This window comes from Maylandia zebra, linkage group LG5, assembly GCF_041146795.1.
Source record: "Maylandia zebra isolate NMK-2024a linkage group LG5, Mzebra_GT3a, whole genome shotgun sequence".
Classification (NCBI taxonomy): domain Eukaryota; kingdom Metazoa; phylum Chordata; class Actinopteri; order Cichliformes; family Cichlidae; genus Maylandia; species Maylandia zebra.
Genome location: NC_135171.1, coordinates 16,898,664 through 16,921,214, shown reverse-complemented (window position 1 = coordinate 16,921,214; position 22,551 = coordinate 16,898,664). Strand labels below are relative to the sequence as shown.

The following is a 22,551-nucleotide window of genomic DNA, read 5'->3' as shown; positions in this document are numbered from 1 at the left end:
CTTGACTCAAAGGCTGGAAACGTGTGTGTGTGTGTGTGTGTGTGTGTGTGTGTGTGTGTGTGTGTGTGTGTGTGTGTTACAGTAAAATATTCAGGATTAAATCTGATGTCGAGCAGATGGCTTCAAACTTGAAGCTTGTTGATTCTACCTTGCTACAGGGACATTTAACCAAATATTAGTGTGTGTGTGTGTGTGTGTGTGTGTCTTAAACAAGTGTGTTAAACTTGGATAGTGTTTCTCTTGTTAGTGACATCTATGTATAATTATGAGCAATGAACTATTGCTGATGATTAATTAGCAGTTCTCTCCCTGGTGGCTTCACTTGGCTCTGCTAAAGTTAAACATTGTGGATTTCCTACAACCCCGTCTCCCTCACTCTCTTTCTCCCCTCCAATTGATTTGTCCTGCAGTGTCTTTTCAGCGTGCCAGCCCGCTGTAATGAATACTGAATGAAGCCGCTGGCTTAGCTTACGCTGATACGGGCACCAAACATTTAATAATGTTGCATTGCAATGAGAAACTGAGCACTTCCCCTCAAAGCCTTGTTTTCTACTTTTTCTGTCAGGACAAGACAATACAAGGCGTCAGTGTGTGTGAAGCTGTGTGTTTGTGTTCAAGGAGGGATGGACTAAAAGTGTTGCCTGTCTGTGGTTGTAAAGAGCAGAAAAGAAGTGTTGAGGAGACTCTGTCATTGCTTCTAGCGTGTTCGAGAAGGTTGAGCCTCACAGGTACAGGTGCAAACTATTTAAGTAAAAGGAAAGGGATTTTATTTATTTATTTATTTTTAGCCTTTAGGTGATGATAGAGTTGCTGTAGATAACCTGCACCTAGAGGTTCCCACCTTTTCCTCTTTCTCACTTGTCTTTCTTTTTCAGTCTCACCTCTAACTCGCCCTTATTTCTGCTCAGCTAACACATTTATTATTCCTCAGCTTGATTTCTATCCTGCTTAAACAATAACCCATCCTTAATTGACCAAAAACGATAAGACAAAACCTAGAAGACCTTAGTTCTGAGATAATAATAAGATGATAAACATTTTCCTGCTTGTGCTGTATTGCTTCAACTTTTTAGTGCATTCAAAGAACTGATTTAAAAGCTCCTCCATTCTTAGCGGGTGGGCTTCCCTCTCTTCTTTGTATTTTCCATTGACCTTACATTGGAAACGACCTTGCAAAAACGCAGCTGGAGGCTCAAAGAACAGCTTTCCCAAGCCCCCTGTCTTTCCCCATTACACTTTCAAATGCACTTTGTGTAGTTTCTGCGCTTGCCATGTTCCTTAAAGGCAGATGCATTCTCACACACACTTCTGTGACACTCGCCACAGTATATTGGCACATATAGCGCACACTTCTGGCCTGTTTTCCCCCCTGTGCATTTTTAGCTCTCCAGCATCAAAACTGTGTGTTATGGGGAAATTCTGGTTCAGCTGTGGTGGTGTCCGTGGGCCCATCTAACTGCAGAGACCACATGTGTCTGCGTCTGTTATCAGATGGGGGCAGTATTTTAAAAAAAAAAAAAAAAAAAAAGGGGGTCTGACCAGCGTACTTGTCAGTCAACTGAAAGGGTCATCCATGTTGAACAACATGCAGTTGAGATTTTGGAGGCCTGCACAGGAGCATGTTTGTGTTGGTTGAAAACCCCTCTCCGGAGGCATATGCCTCTGCACACAACCTCAGTAGCATTAAGCATTACTGGTGGGTTGATTAGGGGTGTGTGAAGGCATGTACCCGCTGAAGAGCTGCTCCTCACACTGCCTCAGGCTGCCTGTCACAAACATTCACATTAGCCATTTACCCCACACTCATTACCGACCAACACCACCACCGCCATGAGTATTTGTGTCTGTCTGTGTCATTGCATATGTATACCTGTGCATTAAGCTGGCTCCATCTGCCAATCCACTCATAATGTTGACTCTTTCCATCTACGGCCCATTAATTCTTTCACATTAACTATAATACTATAAGAGTCTAGCTATCTTTTCTTTTACAGACTTGTTAGTGATTTTGGTCAGACTTTTTCACACTTATTCTCCAAATGTGTAACACTTTCTCAAATTGTAGCTGTGTTCTTGCTGTACTCCCCAGTTAACACTGTCTGTTTTAACTAATGATATCATTGTGGAAGAAGTGTGTTTTCAGAAAAGTGCCACTGAAATTTAGGGTAAAGATTAGGACTAATAATAGCTAACAATCCCTATTATTAGAGGAGCTTCTTCTCCTTTTTGCTCGTCGGGATCACCCGAGTGGATCAACTCTCTCCATCTCATCCTCTCGCCCTCCTGTCACGCCAAGTTCCTACACATCCTCCTTCACTACATCTATGAATCTTCTCTATGGCAAAAATATTACACCGGATGCCATTCCTGATGCAGATCCCCATTTATCAAGATTGGGAATGGCACTAGAAGTGTACTGGCTTGCCACCCTAATCGTACCCCACCACACAGTTGTGGCTATTATTAATATCTGAAGATATTACCCTTAAAATACATTTGTAATGGTTTTTTGGGGGCAGATGATGCTTTCAAATTGGGTTTATTTATTTTTAATGTGTATCAGGTGATGTGGGGAATCTGTGTACTCCTCCAAAGTTTATTTTCTGTACAGTGCTGGATTCTTTTCTACTCCTACTTCTGACTCATATTTCACCATGTCCAAGTTCTCACCCCACCTACAAAGGTGCTCTTAAGAAGTGCATTCAACTTGGCTCTTGCAGTGTGTCATCCTGTCTCATTCTGAGACTATATTTAACTGTTACACCACGAGTGAAGACACAGAAGAGATGACGCGTTACATTAACACCTAGTCCCTTCTCCTCTCCTTTCTTTCATTAGCACCTCCTGTGTTTGTTTTTTCCCCTGCCTGTTCTCTCCACCTCAGAGGTGTCATTTCTGCTGCAAGTAAAATGCAATTAGTATGCACAGGTATTCAGTGCTGAGCATCTAACACCCGGAGACATGCAGACAACAACAAGCATCTGCTTGAAGCTATTGAATTTCAGAAGCCGGAAGGGTGTGAAGAATAGACTTTAATACCTGTGTGTGGACCACGGGTGAATGTTTGTATTCCTGTATATTAAAAGCATTCTTTTATCTGCTGTCTCCAGTGAAGAAATCGTGATAAACAGCAACATGAGTGCTCATACTATTCTAATTCAGATCTGCTTAGCAGAGTTCCAGATGGATCCATTTCAGTGACAATATTATGAAGGAACTAATAAAAACTAAAGGCACTGATATATATGAAGATAATCTTAGGAGAGAAGAACAAATAGACTGAGTGCCAGCTATGAATCTTTTTATAAGAATTTACTGTTGATCAGTCTTTTGAGCTTTTTCTGTCGTTCTTGAAAGTGTTTGTATTATTATAATTCTGCATGTTATAGTGTAGAATTTATATTTGCACTAAAGATGACGACTCGTTTGTGTTCTACAAAACAAGAAGAAACCCTGCCCCCCCGCAAAATTCAAGGGTCAAATATTTATTTATTTTTTTGTCAATTTACTTCTTGTACAGGACATTCGAGAGAATCAAAATTCTGTTTCTCTTTCACCTTCATATAAAGAAAAAATGAGAAAAGATGAAGCACTCGCCAGGGAATACATAAAAACGAAACCTAAAAAGAATAGTGGTAGTAGTGGAAAATATAAATAAAGGAATAGAATAGCTTGAGAGATGTACAATAATGGTAGTGCAAATGGCCAACAGGAAAGCTGCTTTTGCGAAGCTTTGGTTGAATCTGTTGAACTGTAAAGAATGCTTTTTTTTTTTTTTTTTTTCATGTGGAAATATAGTTGGTAGCACAGTTTTAGCTGAAGTGTGTGCAATAAGAGGTGATGCGCCCGTTTGGTCAGTCCTCGTGTTCTCACACCTCCTCCTTCCTTTTAACACCCTCACCAGATTGTGGGTTATAGATTTAAATCCTGCAGCAGGTAGTTCTGTAAGTCTAAAAATGTAAATGTTGCTGTGAGGCGATGCTTCTAGGAATTTGATGTCTTTAGTCGTTTTGTTTCCTTTTATAGCAACATGCAGCCTGTTTCTCTTTAACATATATTTCTAAGTAATTTCCATTTTCAGTTATAAGTTGATATGCCTGCTATTTGGACGTTTTTCATGGTGACATAATAGGATGTAAGCCAGTAAAGTTTCACTAGATGGCGCTGTTGATGCATGTTTGGTTAGCCGGAGGATTAAAAGAAGGATGAATGTGTGCTCTGCACAGCAACATGTGCTCCTGGGCAACATGTTCTTCCAGCATTTATTCCTCCTCCTCTGTGTCTCATCTTTTTGTGTGTGTGTGTGTGTGTGTGTGTGAGAGACTGATGACTCAGAGTGAAGCATTTGACACTGTCCAGAAAACCGATGATGAAAACCAGGGTGAAAAGCACAGAATTCATTAAAGTCAGACCTGAGATGACAAACACTCAGACCACAGGGTTGATGCCACACATGTTAACAGTATTGCCCAGCTGCTGTGTAGAAACACTCGGAGATGACACTTGACAAGACTGGAAATGTTGTGTTTTGCACTGAATATGCAGCCTTTCAGCTACAAGATGTTCTCACTAACCAGCAGGCCCCCCTGCTGTCTAAGTCTAAAAGACATTTGTCTCATTACTGAGTAGAATTCTCTGCAAAAGATCTCTCTGCTGTTGTTTCAGCACATTGCCACACTTTTATTGATTACTTTAACCTTTATCTTTTAATTAACTGTTTCCATTATCTCTGTGATTACATACACTAAGCGTTAGGATATTATTTATTAACATACTCATTTATATGCTTGCCTGGAATTGTATACCTCCTTGCTGATTTGGCCTGTGGCTACGCTATTCTGTCTGTTCTAATTACTTCAAGTATACGAATCGAGCAACAAGCGTGTGGCTTCAGCTCTAATTCATGGGATACTTTCTCATTAAGGCAAGATAACCTACACCTAATTCAATAGTTTCACATGATTATAGAGCAGATTATCTGATCTTGTAGGTGTACAAGATCAGGTGATCACTGCTTGAGGTTGTACTTTCATTCAGTATTTATCTTTCCACATTTGTTTTTTTTTTTGTTTTGTTTTGTTTTTTTGGCTGCCTGACTAGAAATCTTTATGGAAACACCAACATTTAATTTAGCCTGACATTTTAGATGCAGTCACATTCAATGTGTTTGCTTTTCTTTGTCTACCACCATTCGTTTTGTCTTGACCCACCCATTATAGTAGCCTGAGAAGTAATTGTGACTGTTACGATGGCTGGTTGTGGTAGAAAATGGCAGCATTAGGCTAAAGATGATCCATAGAGCTCAGAAGTAGAGAAACACAGTTGGGGAAAGACTGTAGTAGCTGAAAGGCAGATAGAAGATAATTTATTATTATAGCCCTTACAAATGAAGACGTCTCGCTATGACTGTCTGACTAGATAGCCAGGCCTGGTTATTGGCCAAAGACACAGAGGCAGGAGGATGACAAGAGAGAGGAGATACTTGATCAATAAAAAGAATGCTTGTGGAAAAGCATGTGTAGATATTGCAGTGGATTGAGAGGACTTTGTACTGAAACTGAGTGGGTTCACCATAAGAGAGGCGTTTGAGTCCAGCAGAATGACGTGCTGTGAAGGTGCACACGGCGTTTTATAGAAGCCGACTGAGGATGAAGTACAAGTGATTCAGACACACACATTCACACACGGCTAAACCACTTGTTATCAGCTAGTGTAATCACAGACTTGACATCTTTTCTGCATGTTAAAGCAGTTAAGCCCTTTGTGCACACTCTCACTCGCTCACACACTCGCACCGTACATCGTCTAAAGCAACAGTAATTGCTGACGAGCAGAGCGCTCACCAGATGAGGAGATTTTGATCGGTGCCGAGCAGCGAGTGAGCGCCTCGCACAAATCCTGTCAGTTCAAAGGACAAATGTGTAGGACTGGAATACCTCTCCACTCTCCAGGAGAGTGGTTGTGATGTAATGAGACGGCTGGACAAGACCTATTATCCACAGGAAAAAAAATAATTCCTCTCAGATAATTGTTCTCATAGGAGGCTATAATGATTAATGTTTGAACACTCAAAGTATGAGTCAAAGGTTTTAAAAATTTTAGGAGTTTTTGCTAATTGTTAAAGTAAAATGTTAGGTTGACTGGGCTGAAGCTTCCACAGAGGAAAAACAAAGGCAGGAGTGCTGACCCTGAATTTGTTTTATGTGAAAGTTTTATTTGATTCTAGCTTTTGTTTTTGCTTCATGTGGAAGTCTCAAGATTACCAAGATATTACTTAAGAAAATTATATTTGCAGCTTTAACGTTTAATACTATTAATAATATTAATGAAGAGTAAACATTGAATCTTGGCTCTGTTTACCAGAGAACACATTTTAAAACAGGTAGTAGAACATAGTCTAATTTCAGGAGTCAAAGAAAATGAAATTCAAAATCTATTCTAGTTATTTATTTACTTATTTAGGCAAAACTTATTCTTCATAAGATGAAAAGACTCTTCAAGACAGAATCATTTGGTAAGGTTTTCTTTTGCTTTCTTTTACGATTCCCCAGTTTTCCAACAAAGCCTCTTTCTTTTTAGTTGAATTGCATCATTTTGCCTCAATCCCTCCTTTCACTTTTTTCATCTTAGTGTCTTTTTCACTCTCTGTCTCTGTGACAGTCTGTGGTGCAAAGCAGGCTGATGATGAAGTGTTAATTCATTTAACCTCCCCCAGCTATGTGACGACAACACACATTTAATGAGCAAACAGCTAGACTAACCAATTCATGGCTTTTGTGTTTGTAGTACACTGTGTGTGCGTTCTCATGTTTGGTTTCACGTGTCTCTTGTGGCTGCATGCAGCTATGTACTTCATAAACAGATGTCAGGCTGAGGATTTATGCTCATGTATGTAAACATCACCCTGTTTCTTACTAACACCCCCTGCTGTTTGTTTTTGTGTATCAACTATGAATTGTAAATTCAGTCCAGTTGTTATAGAAGATGTAAACTCAATGGCCACGTTTGTCAAGTGCAGCTGTTCAACTGCCCATTAATGCAGAGACCTAATCACCCAATCACATGACAGCACATCGATGCTGCAATGCGTCTAAAGTTCAAACCAGTAAGCACTCTTTCTAACCAAGGTATGAAGAAGAGTATCTCTGTTGAACTCTACATGTTTAACATTGGAGCACAATGTCTACAGCTGCTTAAGACCACACCAGGTGCCATTCTAGTCGGCTAAGAACTGAAGCTACAGTTGGCCTGGGTTCACCAGAAGTTGGGCAGTAGAAGATTGTTGCCTGGTCTCATGAGTCTAGATTTGTGCTACAACAGTTGGATTGTATCAACAGTTCCAACTCATCAAAATTGCTGATGAGGTGACGTGGTGTTAAAGCAGGGTTCTACGCAGCTGGTTCAAAAGCTTGACCATGAAATACAGCTTCCCAGGTAGAAAATATTTTTCAGTTTTATTGTGTGACAATATTGCTCAGCTCTGGCCAAGATAGAAGGTTAATTCGGTTCAGGTCAATTCAGTCACCTCAAGGCGCTTTATATTGTAAGCTTGAGTCCCTACAATAATAGAGAAAAACTCCAACAATCAAACCATCGCTCTTTGAGCAAGCACTTGATGAGTGGACATAGTGTAAGTAAAAAAAACAACAACTCCCTTTTAACAGGAAGAAACCTCTGGCAGCACAACGCTCAGGGAGGGGCAGCCATCTGAAGGTGGGAGGTTAATGGAATAGAATTCAACTTTACTGTCATTGCACACGTCACAGGTACAAGGCAACGAAATGCAGTTTGCAGCCATCCAGAAGTGCTTTAGCCATGTTATAGATATATTACAAATATATATTAGCAATAATATAGATATGTAAGTATATTACAGAAATGGGTCTATTATGGTATGTAATAATGTACACAGTATGAAGGTATGTTATGAATATGCTATAACTAGAAGTATGTACAGGCTGTAGGAAGTACAGGCTATGAACAGGATATAAATATGAAATAAAAACTATACAGAATATGAGATATACAGAAATGTGAACTATGCAGGTTATAAACAGTTGTAGAATTAAAAATTATCGTATTGTACAGAATGATCATTTACACAGAATTATACAGTAGTGCAGTTAAGATATGTGGATAGTTTCTACAGAGGCTATATAAAGTGCTAGTGGTTGTGAGTGGTGGTTCAGTCCATGTTATTAGTGTGTGTGTGTGTGTGTGTGTGGGTGATTGTGGGTGTTTGTATCTCCTAACTAAGTGCCTTTGGTTACTGTTAAAATAAATGTAAAGCTACCTTTGTGCTTGACTTATGTTGTGTTATTGCAAATAATGTGTCACTGTTGCGCTATAATCCCTTAAAGATAACTATGAGTTTGCTATATTCAAATGGCCACAAAGAAGTAAGGCAGTTCTGAGGGTGAAAGGGGCTCCGACCCAGTACGCCCAAGGTGTATCTAATGTAGTGTCCAGTTTTTCTGTTATTCGATTAAAAAAAAAAAAGACTTGATTTATGACAGAATCATAGTATGGTAGCCAATTACTGTTTTAGGAAGCAAACTTTGTAAAATTAAGATATTTCTGGAGAACAGATGTGAATGTATGTTTGGGATATTAGTTGTGACTGTGACATGGATGTAATACTCCAACCTGCAGCTGTGAATACAGTGTCAATGAGTTTTTTTATAAAACAATGGATGAAAATGTTTGACACGCATCACACACTGCCTCTGGCTTCTGTTACTCATTGTTTGATGTATCTGCCCTTATTCATTGGAGAGGGCAAGTAATGGTGCACGATGCCCCTGCTGCTCCCTGTAAATAAAAATTAACCCAGTTATAAATTGTTTGGTTCACATTTTGAATTAGTGGAGTTTTATTTAAATAAAAGGGGGGAAACGATTAAAAAAAGTGATAAATAATTAAAATTGTCAGTGACTTGTACAGATTGTAACGTATGTCTTTTTAAAAGTGATGGACATGTGTAAGCTCAAGTTCATACAGATGCTCTTCATCAGTACCAGTAGATTTTTAGTGAAGATGGCAACAACCAAACGAGAGGTGGGGTGACAGCACTTAGCTTTACCCATGGTGTTTATTACTGGCACAAGTGATGAATGTGCTTACTTCATTTGAGATGGCAGGAAGAAAGCTGTCACTGAATTAGCCCTTATTTTCTCCTCTCTGTCTGTGTTGGTGCCGTTCTCTCTTCCTCTCCACCTCTTTCTCCCTAATTAAAAAGCCAAATCAGGAGTTAAACTGCATAAACTGTGTCTGCCAGTGACATTCTCCAGCCTAATCCTCATTTTAGCCCTCTTTCCTCATCTTCTCTCTCGCCTCTCCTGACTGCGAGTATAAAACCACGGCAAAATCTTTTCTCCCCAAACACAGATTTATTCAAATGTACCATTTGCATAATTCAGTATTTACATAATTGATTTTCAAGGAAGCATTTCTCACCATGTGAGGTGGCTTTGCAGACCAAAAGGTCTCATTTTGACACGCATGTGCACGCACGTTCTTAGTGAAGTGTCACATTCTCTGCCACTGTTATTCAGTTTTTAACTCCCACAGAGAGACAGACGTGTGTATACACACACACACACACACACACACACACACACACACACACACACACACACACACACACACACACACACACACACACACACACACACACACAGTGTTGCTCTAACATTTCAAGTCTAAATGAAGCATCTGTTGACCCTCATGATACACCCAGCAAACACAATTCAGCTCAGCATAGATTAATCAAATCTATTGAGATCCATTAAATTGGTGTGGTTGTGTGGAGGGGGTGTCATTATTTTGCTTCCTTGCACTGCAACTTCTCCCTAGAAGTCAGTGTCCTGGAAAAACGACCAAGAGCACAACATGCAAACCCCAAGAGGTGTAAAAGCAAAAACACCCTGCATAAATCTCTACAACTGTACAAATTTTACTTCTCTAAGGGTAATGTTAGTAGAAGGACTCAAACAAAAATGAACACTGCTTTCCAAAAAAACATTTGAGTGTGTCTGTAGTTTGCCACAGACCTGGATGTTCCACAAAACTTCCTGACCACTTTGTTCTTTGCCCACATGAGACAAAAATGCATAATCCTATGTTTGGAGGATAAAAGGCAATGCAGACCAACTCCAGAATCTCATCCCATTTGTGAAGGATGCTGTATGAAGCATCACAGTTTGGGGCTGCTTTGCTAACTCAGGTTCTGGATGCCGTTCAATTATTGAAGGAGTGAATTTAAAAAGGGTTTAAAGAAATTTCACATTAGACTGTTAGGGCTGTCAACTCAAACCACATGAAAGATGGATAAAAACTTGTAGATTCACTATCTACAAAATACATTGATGAAATATGAAAATTCAGATTTTGGAATGGCAAGGTCAGATACTGTGGGATGACCAGAAGATGGCTGTTCAACTGAGACATGGAAGTAAGACTGAAGGAGGACTTTAGGGAGGAATGATCCAAATGTTTGTTCTGTAAGACTCAAAAGTACCAAAAAGCATCTAGTAAAATCAATGCAGCTGAAGAAGCAAATAACAAAAAAAAAATTCAAGTTTTTTCCAGAATTGGAAATGTCTGAAACAGTTTGATCAGACTTTAAATGAACCCTACCACTCCCCGCCATAAACTCCCTGTGATATCTGATTGCACACGTCTGAGAACAGCGCGGGTAATTGTCTGGAGAATTCACAGTGAGGAAGTGAACGTCACGTGTCCTGCCTCCTGCACAGACACTAACTTTGCCTTAGCCAAACGATTCAGTAGTAAGAAGAGCAACTTTAAAATTTGTTAAAGTTTAAATTTGAAATGTTGTTGGTACAGTTACCTGCAGTCTAATAATTAAGGAATATTCCTAAACTGTTGGCCTGATCTACATACAAACATAATCTGATCTGCAGACGGTTATAAACCAGCTGTATGTGTTTCTGTTAACTGAGGGATCACAGTGAATTCTATATGTATTGGCTTGATCTAGGTTCCCTGGGAATTAACCTTAGTCTAATTGGAATTCTTCTTTGGCTGTGTTATTGCTAGCTCAGTGGATTCAGACTCTTAATGTTCACATTGAGGCTGCTAACTGCTGGTCATCAGGGAGCTCGGAGCTGGAAAACAATGAGTGGATGCGTCTGAAATGCTATGTGGGCTATGGCCCATGAACTGCACCAAACTGCTTGGGTGTGAGTTTGTCTGCATTTGTATCACAACAAGCCCCTTCACCTATCTTCTAAGTCTTTCATCTATGGAAATGGGACCGCCACACTCCTGTGAGCACTGCTGGGGTCTACATACACACAGCACAAACACAGTCACATTCAGACACATACTTGGTTTAGGGCCAGCCATTGAAGAGCAGGGAGGTTAAACAGCTGGCATCGGCTGTATCCGTTACACGGATTACCCAACACACACATGCATTCTGCCGCAAATGGCTTTGTGAGTTCACCTCATTTAACTGAATGGTGTCTTTATGAGGCATAGCAACATTCGAGCCACCTACTGCTCTAGTCTGGCCCTTTCTGTCCCGTGTCTAATGCCAGACTGGCGGTACTTGGTAGCACTTCAAATTCCTTAACAGAATGTTTTTGATTTGGTGATATTCAAGAATATGCCGTATTATAAGATTTTATTATGGTAGTAAAGACTCGTATTGAGGCTTATAAATGATCATATAAATACAGCTGGTGAACAGCTAGTCTTGGCTGGCCTACTAAGAGGTTTTAAAGCAAACAGTAATCATACACATGTATAATTGCAATTGAACTGTTATTGTTAAAACTAAAAGTTGAGGCTTAAACTAACAGTAAATAATCTGTAGGTTTTTTTGGGGGTTTTTTTTGTTTTGTTTTTTGTTGTTGTTGTTGTTGTTGTTGTTGTTGTTGTGGGTTTTTTGTTTTTTTTTGTGTGTGTGTGTGTTTTTGTTTTTTTGTTTTTTTGTTTTTTTTAAAGCCGCAGAGACTTCTCAGTCTCTGAAGAAGTCACTTACCTGGATTATTGAGCATAAGAACAGGATATACACATGGTCCATTTTTGCATACTTTGTCTACCAACTCTATGTTGTGGTTTCTACTTTTTTACACTCTTTTAAAAGTGTAAAGATAATCTCTTCTCTCTCAACTGAAGAAAAAAATCAAGGCACATCATGAGATACAAGGCAGTGAAGTGAAACAGGGCATATAGGTGGTCAGGACAGGGTAGTGAGGACCGTGAGACTTGTTTCGATCCAAAAACATGTATGAAGATTTTGACACTTGTGATATAAAGTTACTTGGTTAGAGAGTCCATGTTGCAATATACTGGATGTATTATGAGTGCTATGAGTAAATGAAATGTGCCATATAAATAAACTTGCCATCGTTTGAAGGCTAGAATGACATCTCGGGTGACATTTTATATCTGGCAAATTAAGTTTAAATCTTAACCACTTGCTCTGCAGTGTGATGTATTAACCTTGTTCTGTCCTTGATCCTTTTCATTTCTTTCTTCTCTTGCTTTTTGCTACTTTCATTCGCCCCCTTTCTTTATATATCTCTACCTCACCTTCCTTCACTCTCATAATATACTTGTTGGTTGTTTGCTCTTCCTCTTTGTCTCTTTAACCATCTACTCCAACCCCGTGCCTTTCTTATATCCTCTACTGTCTAACTAACTCCTGCTCCTTCTCTCCCTCCCAGCCTGCAGATTTGGATGCCTGGGTAAGCAACACCACCATCGCTAGTGCCTGCTTCTTTTCTCTCTTTTTTTTTTTTTTTTTAAATCACGTTGTTTTTTTTCTTGCTCTTCCCTTCTTGCTCTCTCTCCTCTCACTCTCTCTCCTCTATTCAAATGTCATGTTTTCATTGTGCATTAAAGCGAAGCTGTGAGTATGCTGCCGCCACCATTCCACACAACAACACTTTGGGAGGTATTCAGCTAGAAAATTACACATCATCTGTGCTGCTGGCAGAGGTGATTTTACTCACAAACACATATATACACTCACATCCCTTAAGCGTCAGTGTAGAAAGGGAAAGCTCTGTGAGCACAGTATAGGGATTTACAGATGTGTTCCTTGGGAATACATGCGACTGTTAAGTTAGGATGAGATTAGATTGGATTACAATAAATGTGATGTCACTCAGCGTAAGAGTGTGCGTCTGCATGGTTGTACCCACCATATCAGCAAAAAGCAGGGAAGATCAGTAGATCAGTCAGGGAAGATGTTGTTGTTCCATCTGATCTATATCGCTCTCGCTAATGCACAACTCAGTACAGTAATCAGTCATCATTACACCATCACTGTGTGTGTGTGTGTGTGTGTGTGTGTGTGTGTGTGTGTGTGTGTGTGTGTGTGTGTGTGTGTGTGTGTGTGTGTGTGTGTGTGTGTGTGTGTGTGTGTGTGTGTGTGTGTGTGTGTGTGTGTGTGTGTGTGTAATACAGTCTTTCTGTTTCAGTTCTCTATAAATCCAGGGCCCATGGTTGCCTTTTGCTGCGGCACCCGCAGCCACTTACATTGTGTTCATGCACCATGTCGTGTTCATACTGTTGTAGCACTGCTTCACTCATTACCCATATTGGTTAGATATAATTTGCATTCATAAATGCCCTTCATGAACACTAATTGGCATTCATTTTTAAAATGTAGACACACATACACATACCGTATGTTCACCTTTATAGATTACAGGTAGAGAGAATTCAACCATCTCATGCACAGCGTGCTCGTTTAGCTAACTCTTCTAAGGCTGATGCAACTTGACTATCTATATGCAATTAAGATTTTGCAGCTGTTTGGGTTTTTTAACTGCTGCATGATGAAACCTTTAACATATGTATGTAAACACTTGGGTCCTCAACCAGCTGGCAGGGTTTTTGGAGCAACAGTTGAATTTAAGCTCACCTTAGTTTTATTACTGTATAATGCCTGTGTTCTGAATATCATGTTCTCATAGAAAGAGCACCGTACCTTTTTATTGCTAAATGAGTCAGTGACTGTCCAAGCAAAACACTTTCTTGCTTTTATGTTCCAGGCCATGTTTGTTTATTCAATTCACTGTATCTTTCTTTTTCCATTTTAAATGTTGTGATCAGAGGTTCTTAAATTGGCTCAGTGAATAACATCCAGTAATATCACACACTGAGCTCAAGGCATGGCTAAACAACCCTGATCTGTAGTGTGCCTGCGTGACATTTGTGACATTGCTTCCTTACTTGCACAGTCCTTTTTCTTGCTTTTGTCACTTGTCTTTACACCTTTGCTACAGTTAACCACTGTATCTTCTTTTAAGATTATTTGAATCAGTATTTCTTATAAAGAAGTTATTTTCTGTCCTTTTTTTTTGTAATATGAAATAATATCGACTCACTTTAAATTCTCAAGTAGTTAAAAGAAGGTGACTCCATAACAGTTCTCCTTTACAACAAGCATTTTCTTTGCAGCCACCATGCATGGGTATTTCTGACTTAAAGCTGATTTAAAGCTCATTTTCAGTGTATCTTTTTGACGTCTGCCTCCTGTCCTCCTCTGCTTGCATGCTGCTACGTCATGGCCCAAACTATGGGTCTTCCTACAGCCAATCTGCCACCTCGCTGCCTGTCAAAACTTGGCTAAAGCCATTCACCTCATCTTAACGCCAGCGACGCCATGTCAGCCCCTGCCACAGCTGTCCCAGTCTCATGCTACCTGAATAGTTTTGTAAGTTTTGTTACAATGCATGGACATAACCTTAAATAGCTGTTTTGTTGTTAATTGTTGTGTGTTACTTTGTGATGTAGATGTGTATAATCATAGACTTTCATCAAACTATATAAATAAAGTAGTGTATAGATAAGAACACATACATGTTCCTGGAAAAATACATAACTATAAACTTGTGAAGGATACTTAGAAAGTTCTCCTTGTGCTATCTGTGTATCCCCCATATCTAAATGTGTTGTTAAAGGGCAGGTTTCTATGTTTTGTGTGCTCACTAGCAGTGAATAGATGGAGTGCCTTTTGTAGTCTGGCTTGCATTTTCTTGGTAAAAATCTGGAAAGTGTAACTTAAAAAAGTGTTAGTGTTTTTTGCCTGTGGCTCTTTTGCTCCGGCAATTCTACAACTGTGCAATATTATATCAGTATTGAGTTCTATATATTAGATCAGTTATGTACTCAGATTATGATTGCACGGTGGGCAAAACAGTTCCAGTGCAGTTCCAGTGCTAGTGAAACTAGACTCTGCAAGTACTTCCAAATACTGTACTCTGTAGCTACAGTAACAAGTGGCATATATATGTTGTCTGTCTTATTATTTGACAGGATTATTTTGTGATTTAAAAACTATTATTTTGCATGATGGTTACTGTGAGTAACCGTGTATTCCTACTTTGATTTACAGTGGGTGGACTGTGTAGTCAGAGTTGATATTTTGCTGTATTTTTCCAGTTCGGGGTTTTGCTGAAAGTCTTGAGGCTTTTAGCGCTACATTGCAGTCTTTAAATGAGCACACATTCAGTCCTAAATGGGTAACTGGCTTGTATTTGTATAGCGCTTTACTTAGTCCCTAAGGACCCCAAAGCGCTTCACACTACATTCAGTCATCCACCCATTCACACACAAAAATGCACAATACGATCCAAAATTGATGAGCCACACTTTATTTCTTTATTTTTTTCCAAAAAATGGGAAGCTGGTGCAGTGATTAATTGAAATTTGCAGTAATACTTGGAAATACAGTATATGAGTCAAATAAAAAGGTGTTTTTACATTTTCAACAAGCTTGAAAGTCAATATTTGGTGTGACCACCTTTATTCTTCAAACTGTCTGAACTCTCTTACGCGGCTTTCTTGTCATTTCTTCAAGTAGTCTTTAGGAATAGTTCTTCAGACTTCTTGAAGGACATTCAAAGCTCTTCTTTGGATGTTTGCTGCCTTTTGTTCCATTCTCCCAAGATGTGCCACACTGCTTCACTTATGATTTTTATTATTTTATTGTGGGGCCTTTACCTTACAATATAAAGCACTTTCAGGTGACTCTTGTTGTGAATTGGTCCTATATAAATAGAATTGAATAATGTTGACTTTATGACTTTAGTGCATTGGCAGTGTGTTTGAGCTCATTTTATGCTGAAAATGAAGCAATCGCTAATCAGACACTTTGCAGATCTGAAGATGCTTTTCTGTGTTCAGAATTTGGACGAGATCCCTAACACCACTGGCTGAAATGCATCCCCAAACCATGTCTGTGTTTTACAGACTGCTCTACACACACTCTGTTGGACATCTCCTGACCTCAGCATACACAATGACAACTATTTGAAACAAAAATCTGGATTCCTCACACTGTCAGACCTGTTGCCACTGATTTTCAGTCTAGTTCTTGTATATTTGGCAAACCTCTCTTTTCTTCCTGTTTTCCATCTTTAAGAATGGCTCCTTGGCAGCCACCTTTCCATTGAGACCATTTCTGATGAGACATCAGTGAGCAGTAGATGGATTAACCAAAGGTCCAAATGCATCACTCAGGACCTGTGTCAGGTCTTTGCTGGATTTTGTTTTCCTGTTTGTTAAGGACATGACTTTCAGATACTGTTCATCTGCTGTAGTTATTTCTTCAGGCCTTCTACTACATTTTATTGTAGTTGTTGTTTTTCGCTCTGGTTTTGTCTTTTCTTGTCCTTTTTTCCTTTTTTAAGGATGCACCACCCACGATGCAAAAATATGCCAGGTTTTCAGCTCTTTGGGACTCACCTGTTGGTGCAAAAATACTATTTTTATGGCGATCAAGCTGTGTTATCATCAGTATCTTTCATAGATTCAACTGGAACATTCTGCTAGTAACAAAGTGCCTAAAGATATAATTTAAAATTGGTTCTTTGCTGAGTTGTCTGTCATGTGTTGGCACAACTCTAGTTTTTCTTTTTAAGTTGGGTACCTTTTCACACTTGAATGATTCATAGATTACTGTTAAGTGACAAACAAGTCAGGTACAAGGATTGGACTGAAACTCAGTGAAAAAGAAGCCAATGTCCAAAGAAGAAATCTAAAAAGACTTTCAGAAACTTGGAGACCTGAGACCATTTAAAAATGACAAAGTCTGGCAACTTGGAAGCAAAACCTAAAGAAAGGTGCGTCTTGAATCATTTGCACACTATATGAAACCGCATCCCAAGACTACAATATTGATGTGACACAATAAACACTGACCAGTACCATCCAAGAATTTACACATGTATGTCATAAAACAAAGTGCTATGTCATTGACAGCTGGTCTTCACATGTCATTTAAAAAGTGGTATACTACTTATTCTTATTCTTTTTCCCTTTCCTTTCTCCCTCTCTCTTGCAGGCCCGAAACCTGGAGATGAAAGAAAGGGAGCTTGCTACTATATCTAGCTTCTATAGGGAGCAATTGGAAATACTGGAGAAAAAGGTAAAAGCCATGTCCTTATCTCATAAACATGACTGCTATTGCATATCAATATTGGCAACACTAACATTAGTATACTGTTTAAAACAAGAAGCCTAAACTCACCTGAATGGCTTTTCCATTTGTCCACTGGTTCCCTTGTTTTTCTGCTTTGTTTCTCCCCTCTGGAGAGGTTCCCTGATGGGTTTGTTAGAAAGATACAAGAATTTACATTTTTTAGATGTATAACAGCCGATCTCACTAATGAGATGAAAAACATCCTGTAGACTTGGAATGAAAAGACAACTTCACATATAAGGAATATCAAAACAAATCCTTAAGTGAGATACAGTATTACTCACTCTCCATAGAGATGAACATCTTGGTGGAATACAAGACACTGTTTCCTGTCTTGGAAATGCCAAGCCCACGTACCAGTGTCGGAATATGAATGTAAATGAATTAAAAGTTTCAGCAGGCAGATAAGAGGCGTGACTTTCTGTTGATGTGCCTGCACTCAAGAGGTTCCTCAGATAGCTGGAGTTGCCTAATGCAATGCACTGTGCTTTTCTGTTTTCTCATCACTGTATACCTTTGTTTTGTTTTTTAGTGCTTTAAAGGAATTGTGTGTTGTTTTCCCTCTACCTAATTTGCTTTTGATATTGTGCACAGTAAAAATCACTGCAATGGTGGTTTGATAAAGCTTTCTTTCAAAGTACCCAGTAAACTTTGTGAGGAGTAAGGCTGCACTGGCGTAGGATTTTGGTTGATACTCTAAAGCATATGCAGATGCTGCAAGGACTGAAAGTAAATTTAGAAAGAACAATTCCAAATTAACACCGATGATAAAGTATAATGAAAAATTATGAATAATTAAATGTAAAGGAAACAGGGTTTGAATGGATGAGTGAATTTCTTTTCTGTTCATTATCTTTGTCATGTTTAATTTGACTGCTCATTTTAAACATGACAAAAGTTTTAAATAATCTCATGTGAGCCAAAAGGTCAGGCTGCTGTAAACGTTCGGCTTCCATCAGTGTTTTCAACTCTTGGATCTGTTTGATGCCAAAAAGAGAGATTTCCCTGGCCGTCTCTTGGCTGTGGGCAAAGCAACCTCACCCACATGTTCTGTCTGACTCAACAATTTGCTCTGCACAGGAAATGTATAATCAAACGTAGACGAATAGCAAACGTTTGATCAAAAAGCAAGCTAGGGGGCGGCTCTGGCGCAGAGGGTTGAGTGGGTCATCTACTAATTGGACAGTCAGTAGTTTGAGCCCCGAATCCCCCAGTCTGCATGTCAAAGTATCCTTGGGCAAGATGCATCCATCAGAGTGCGTCTAAATGTTGGGCAAAAGGCCTTAGGCATAGGAAAAAGCATTTTTATTAGTGGGTGCGTGGATGGGTAAATGAAGCTTTGTAGGAGTGCTCAGAATAAAAAAATTCCAATATTGTTTAAGCAATCATAAAAATCAAAGCAAAATATTGAATTTGCTTTATTTGTATTGTAGTTGTAAACATTTAAAGTAAGAGTCCCTATAAATAAAATGTGCAGTGAGATAATAGTCAGTCAATGTTATAGCACATTTCCCATATGTGCACTTATTAACAGGGACATAAATAGACATAGTTTCATACAGCTTACGATTGAAAGATTAAGTCCACCATTATGTTCCACATTAAGCAAGTGATTAGTGTTAACTTTGCTATTGATGTTTTTGCTGTCCACTTCCATTTTCCAGATCTTATATCAGCTCCGACATCTAATTGAGGGACGGCTAATTCCAATAAAGAAGAGCAAAGCTTTTTTTCTTTGTCTACAGCTTGTTTACAAAAGCTCTTTGTCAGAAAACGATGACGTAAATACCCACAAGCACCTGCTTCCGCCTGGAGGCAATGAGGAGAACTCATAGAAAGTTGGCCTCAAAGAAACAGTAGCTAAATCAGCTTTTTTCAGACAGTTCATGAACTAAGGCCCAGTATAAGATAAGGGTTTTTCTGAAATGTGAATACTATAGTGTTACCATAGTAGACTAAAAAAGAAAGATGGAACTGGAAATTAGTCCAATAAACTTTAAGGTTACATTGACATAACCTGATAGCAAAATACACAATGGAAATACACAAGGAAATGAAAAGGTATCCGGTAGATGCAAATAACCTTACTCCAGTTTCCCTTCCCTTCATCAGTCCCGTTTCCCTCCTTAAATCCCAGCTTTCCCTCAGGTATTTGGTAGACACTCCTGGGGTCTTGACTCCCTTTCTGCGCCTCTACTCAGTCTCTCCCTCCCTGTAGCAAGACCCATCAGGCAGAGGGTTACTTTATCTACTCCCTAACACTCGCCTCCTTTAGGCCTGTGAGAAAACCTTTTACATAGGCAAGTTAAATGGGAGGGCCCCTGCACTCCGTGCAGCAAGCAACATGCGGTGCAATACTTGACGGAAGAGACTGATTGGCAGAAGAGTGCAGGATGGTCTATCTTTCTCCGCTTGCTGCTGCAGTCCCGTTTTCTATCTTTTTTTATTTCGCCCCTCACTTGCACACAGCTGACCTGCATTTGAATGAGGAAGCTAAAAAGCAGGGTACTGAGAGGGAGAGATAAAGAGGCTATATGGACTGTGCATTAAACAGACAGTCTATCCTGAGCCGGCATCCACCCTCCTCCTCCTTTTTCTTCATTTTCCAGTCTAGCACTCCATTCATCCAGTTCTCCTTTCAAGCTTCCTCTCCATTTCCTTTGCTATCTTTTTTCTTTTCACTCGCTCATACCTGGTGCAAATTCCAGTGGGGCTGAAATAAATGGCCACTTAAAAGTTGAATTGTGACTGACACAGGTTATATACATAAATGCAAAGCACAGGCTGAAACAGTAATGTGTCTCACTTGTGACACAACTGATTCAATCAAGTCTTTAAATGGCTTTCCATACTTTAGCCTTTGTACATTCTGTGAAGACATGTCAAATGTTAGAACTGAGAAATGTTATCAGTAACAGGATTGGGTATTGTTGCAGCTCAATGTAAAACAGAGAAATTGAAAAGAATCCAGCCTGTTATCGGCACACAGTTCAAAAAGCTATTATCCGCGATTGTATGGAGGTCCATTAGTACGCATGGCATGGGTAACTCGTGCACCCAAGGAGCAATTCTTGAGCTGCTTTCTCTTTTAGCATGACAGATGCAACAGGCATGATTTCAAATGCAAATTTCAGATTTAAATTTGGCTGATGCACAGCAGACTGACAATCTTCAGACCCGGCTAGGTCTGCAGGGCTTTATTTATTGGTTCATTGTATTATTTATCTCTAATTTTATTTTACATTGCAAATGGAGTTAGCCAAAGGTTGGAAAGGCTGTAAAAAAAATAAAAATAAAATAAAATAAAGGACAATCCACTGGTAATCTGTGTGTGGCGTTCCACTGAATCAACATTTTACTTTGGCTTAGCGTCAGATTTTTCTAACAGGTTAATAATGGTGTATATAACTGTGCGCACACTGTGTGTGTGCCAGTGTGAGAATACACACAAGCAAGCTCTAGTGTCCAGTTTGCCTTAGGGATGAATGATGATAACAGGCTGTAATGTTTGTCTAAGGGCTGCGGAGACTGTTTGAATTCACTCCTGACACGAATGTGAAAACGGTGTGTGCATGTTTGTGTGCAGGAGTTTGTAGATTTGTGGGCTCTGACAGGTTTGCGCGCATGCTGTCATATCAGAAATAATTGTGGACAATCCATTGCACAACTTCCACACATACATGTTGTGTATATACAAAACAACACACAAACGCTGCAACGCCGGCTGAACATACCAGTGCATCTTCTAATTCTGCTCCGTCCCAAATCTCCTTCCCTCCTCCTCTATTTTTTGGATGCCTCCCTAATCTCTCAACAGTGTAGAGGTAGTGTATATCTGTCTTCCTGTGGAAATATACCCTGTGACTCTGTAAACAAGCCTCACTTTAAAATTCACCTCTTTTAATCCCTTCTACCCCCCCTTTTGTCGACTGCTTCCTCAAAAAGAAAATTAATCCTCCTCCGTCCAAGCACGGCGCATGAAACAACCCCTCCCTCGAAATCCTGACATCAGCCCATCTCAGTCCACAGCTCCTGGAGGGTGTTCAGACAAGTGTACGCTCAAGGATCATCTGAACACAACAATTCAAGTAGAAACACAGATTTAGTCACACACCTGCATGTATGCAAGCTAATACACAACCACTAATCCCCTCCGTGAACCTTTCCAGCAACCCCAAAACCTTGCCTTCCCCCACTGAGGGCTGTCATCCCCTCTTTCTGCTTCTCCATATAGGGCTTTTGTCCCCATGGGTGGAAATGACTTGGAAGATCTCAGTGTGTGTATGCCAGTGATAGAGCTACCTCCTCTCTGTAGTCACGAGAGCTGAGCTAGGGCTATTCCTTGGGGTTTGTTCTTGATTAGACACAAAATAACGTGTGTGTGTGTGTGTGTGTGTGTGTGTGTGTGTGTATATATACACAACCACTGAACAGCATCACAGCCCCCCAAAGTTTCTGTTGGATTAGCTGTACCTGCCTAGCTTATTCACATATGTTGATTCTCTTGGTTTTTCCTTTGGTTTGTGTGGAGAAAAACAGACAAGATGTTCAAATGAAGCATGAAAGGCTCCAAATTGGAAAATTCCTGACAATCTCTGAAGAGCACACAGTTTGCAGGGGTAAAATATAGTGTTTCAAAGTATGTTTTACAAGCAGTGACGGCATAACTAGTGAAAAAGTTTGTTTTCATTGCAGGTTTCTGTGATTTTTTTATTTTATTTTATTTTTTTTATTTATTTTTTTGCATCACTCAGTCACCTATCAACCACTGCCTTACCTCTCTGAAACCTTTTAAGATCGAGCTTTCGTTTAGGATTTGCCAAAAAATGACCCCTTTTGACAGCAAACATTTCGACACAGTCTGTATTTATAAAACAGGCATATTAAAGTCTGCAGTCCCTTTAAGGAAGGTCCTGCTATTGTGCATCTGTTTTATTGAGTTGACTTGGACACTTGATGGAGATGAGCTCTACCAGTGCTGTCCTCACTGTTACAAGTTAAAATGTTTGCTACAAAAAAGGTTCATTGTCAGCAACAAGTTCACTTTACCTTTAAACCATCTACTTGCTGCTTCTCTTTCTGGT

The 22,551-nt window shown here is 39.6% G+C and overlaps 1 protein-coding gene across 3 annotated transcripts in view; it reads left to right on the top strand.

The window, feature by feature from the left end:
* The window catches only part of chchd6b (coiled-coil-helix-coiled-coil-helix domain containing 6b), a 52,286-nt gene that overhangs the window by 3,363 nt on the left and 26,372 nt on the right, over positions 1 to 22,551 (top strand). For 2 of the 3 annotated variants that reach the window (XM_076883874.1, XM_014407990.4), the window contains exons 5-6: positions 12,699 to 12,719; positions 17,330 to 17,413. In XM_076883874.1, the coding sequence (XP_076739989.1) occupies positions 12,699 to 12,719; positions 17,330 to 17,413 (105 nt within the window). The remainder of the gene's footprint in view (positions 1 to 12,698; positions 12,720 to 17,329; positions 17,414 to 22,551) is intronic. The other variant, XM_014407992.3, reaches the window with a different exon arrangement.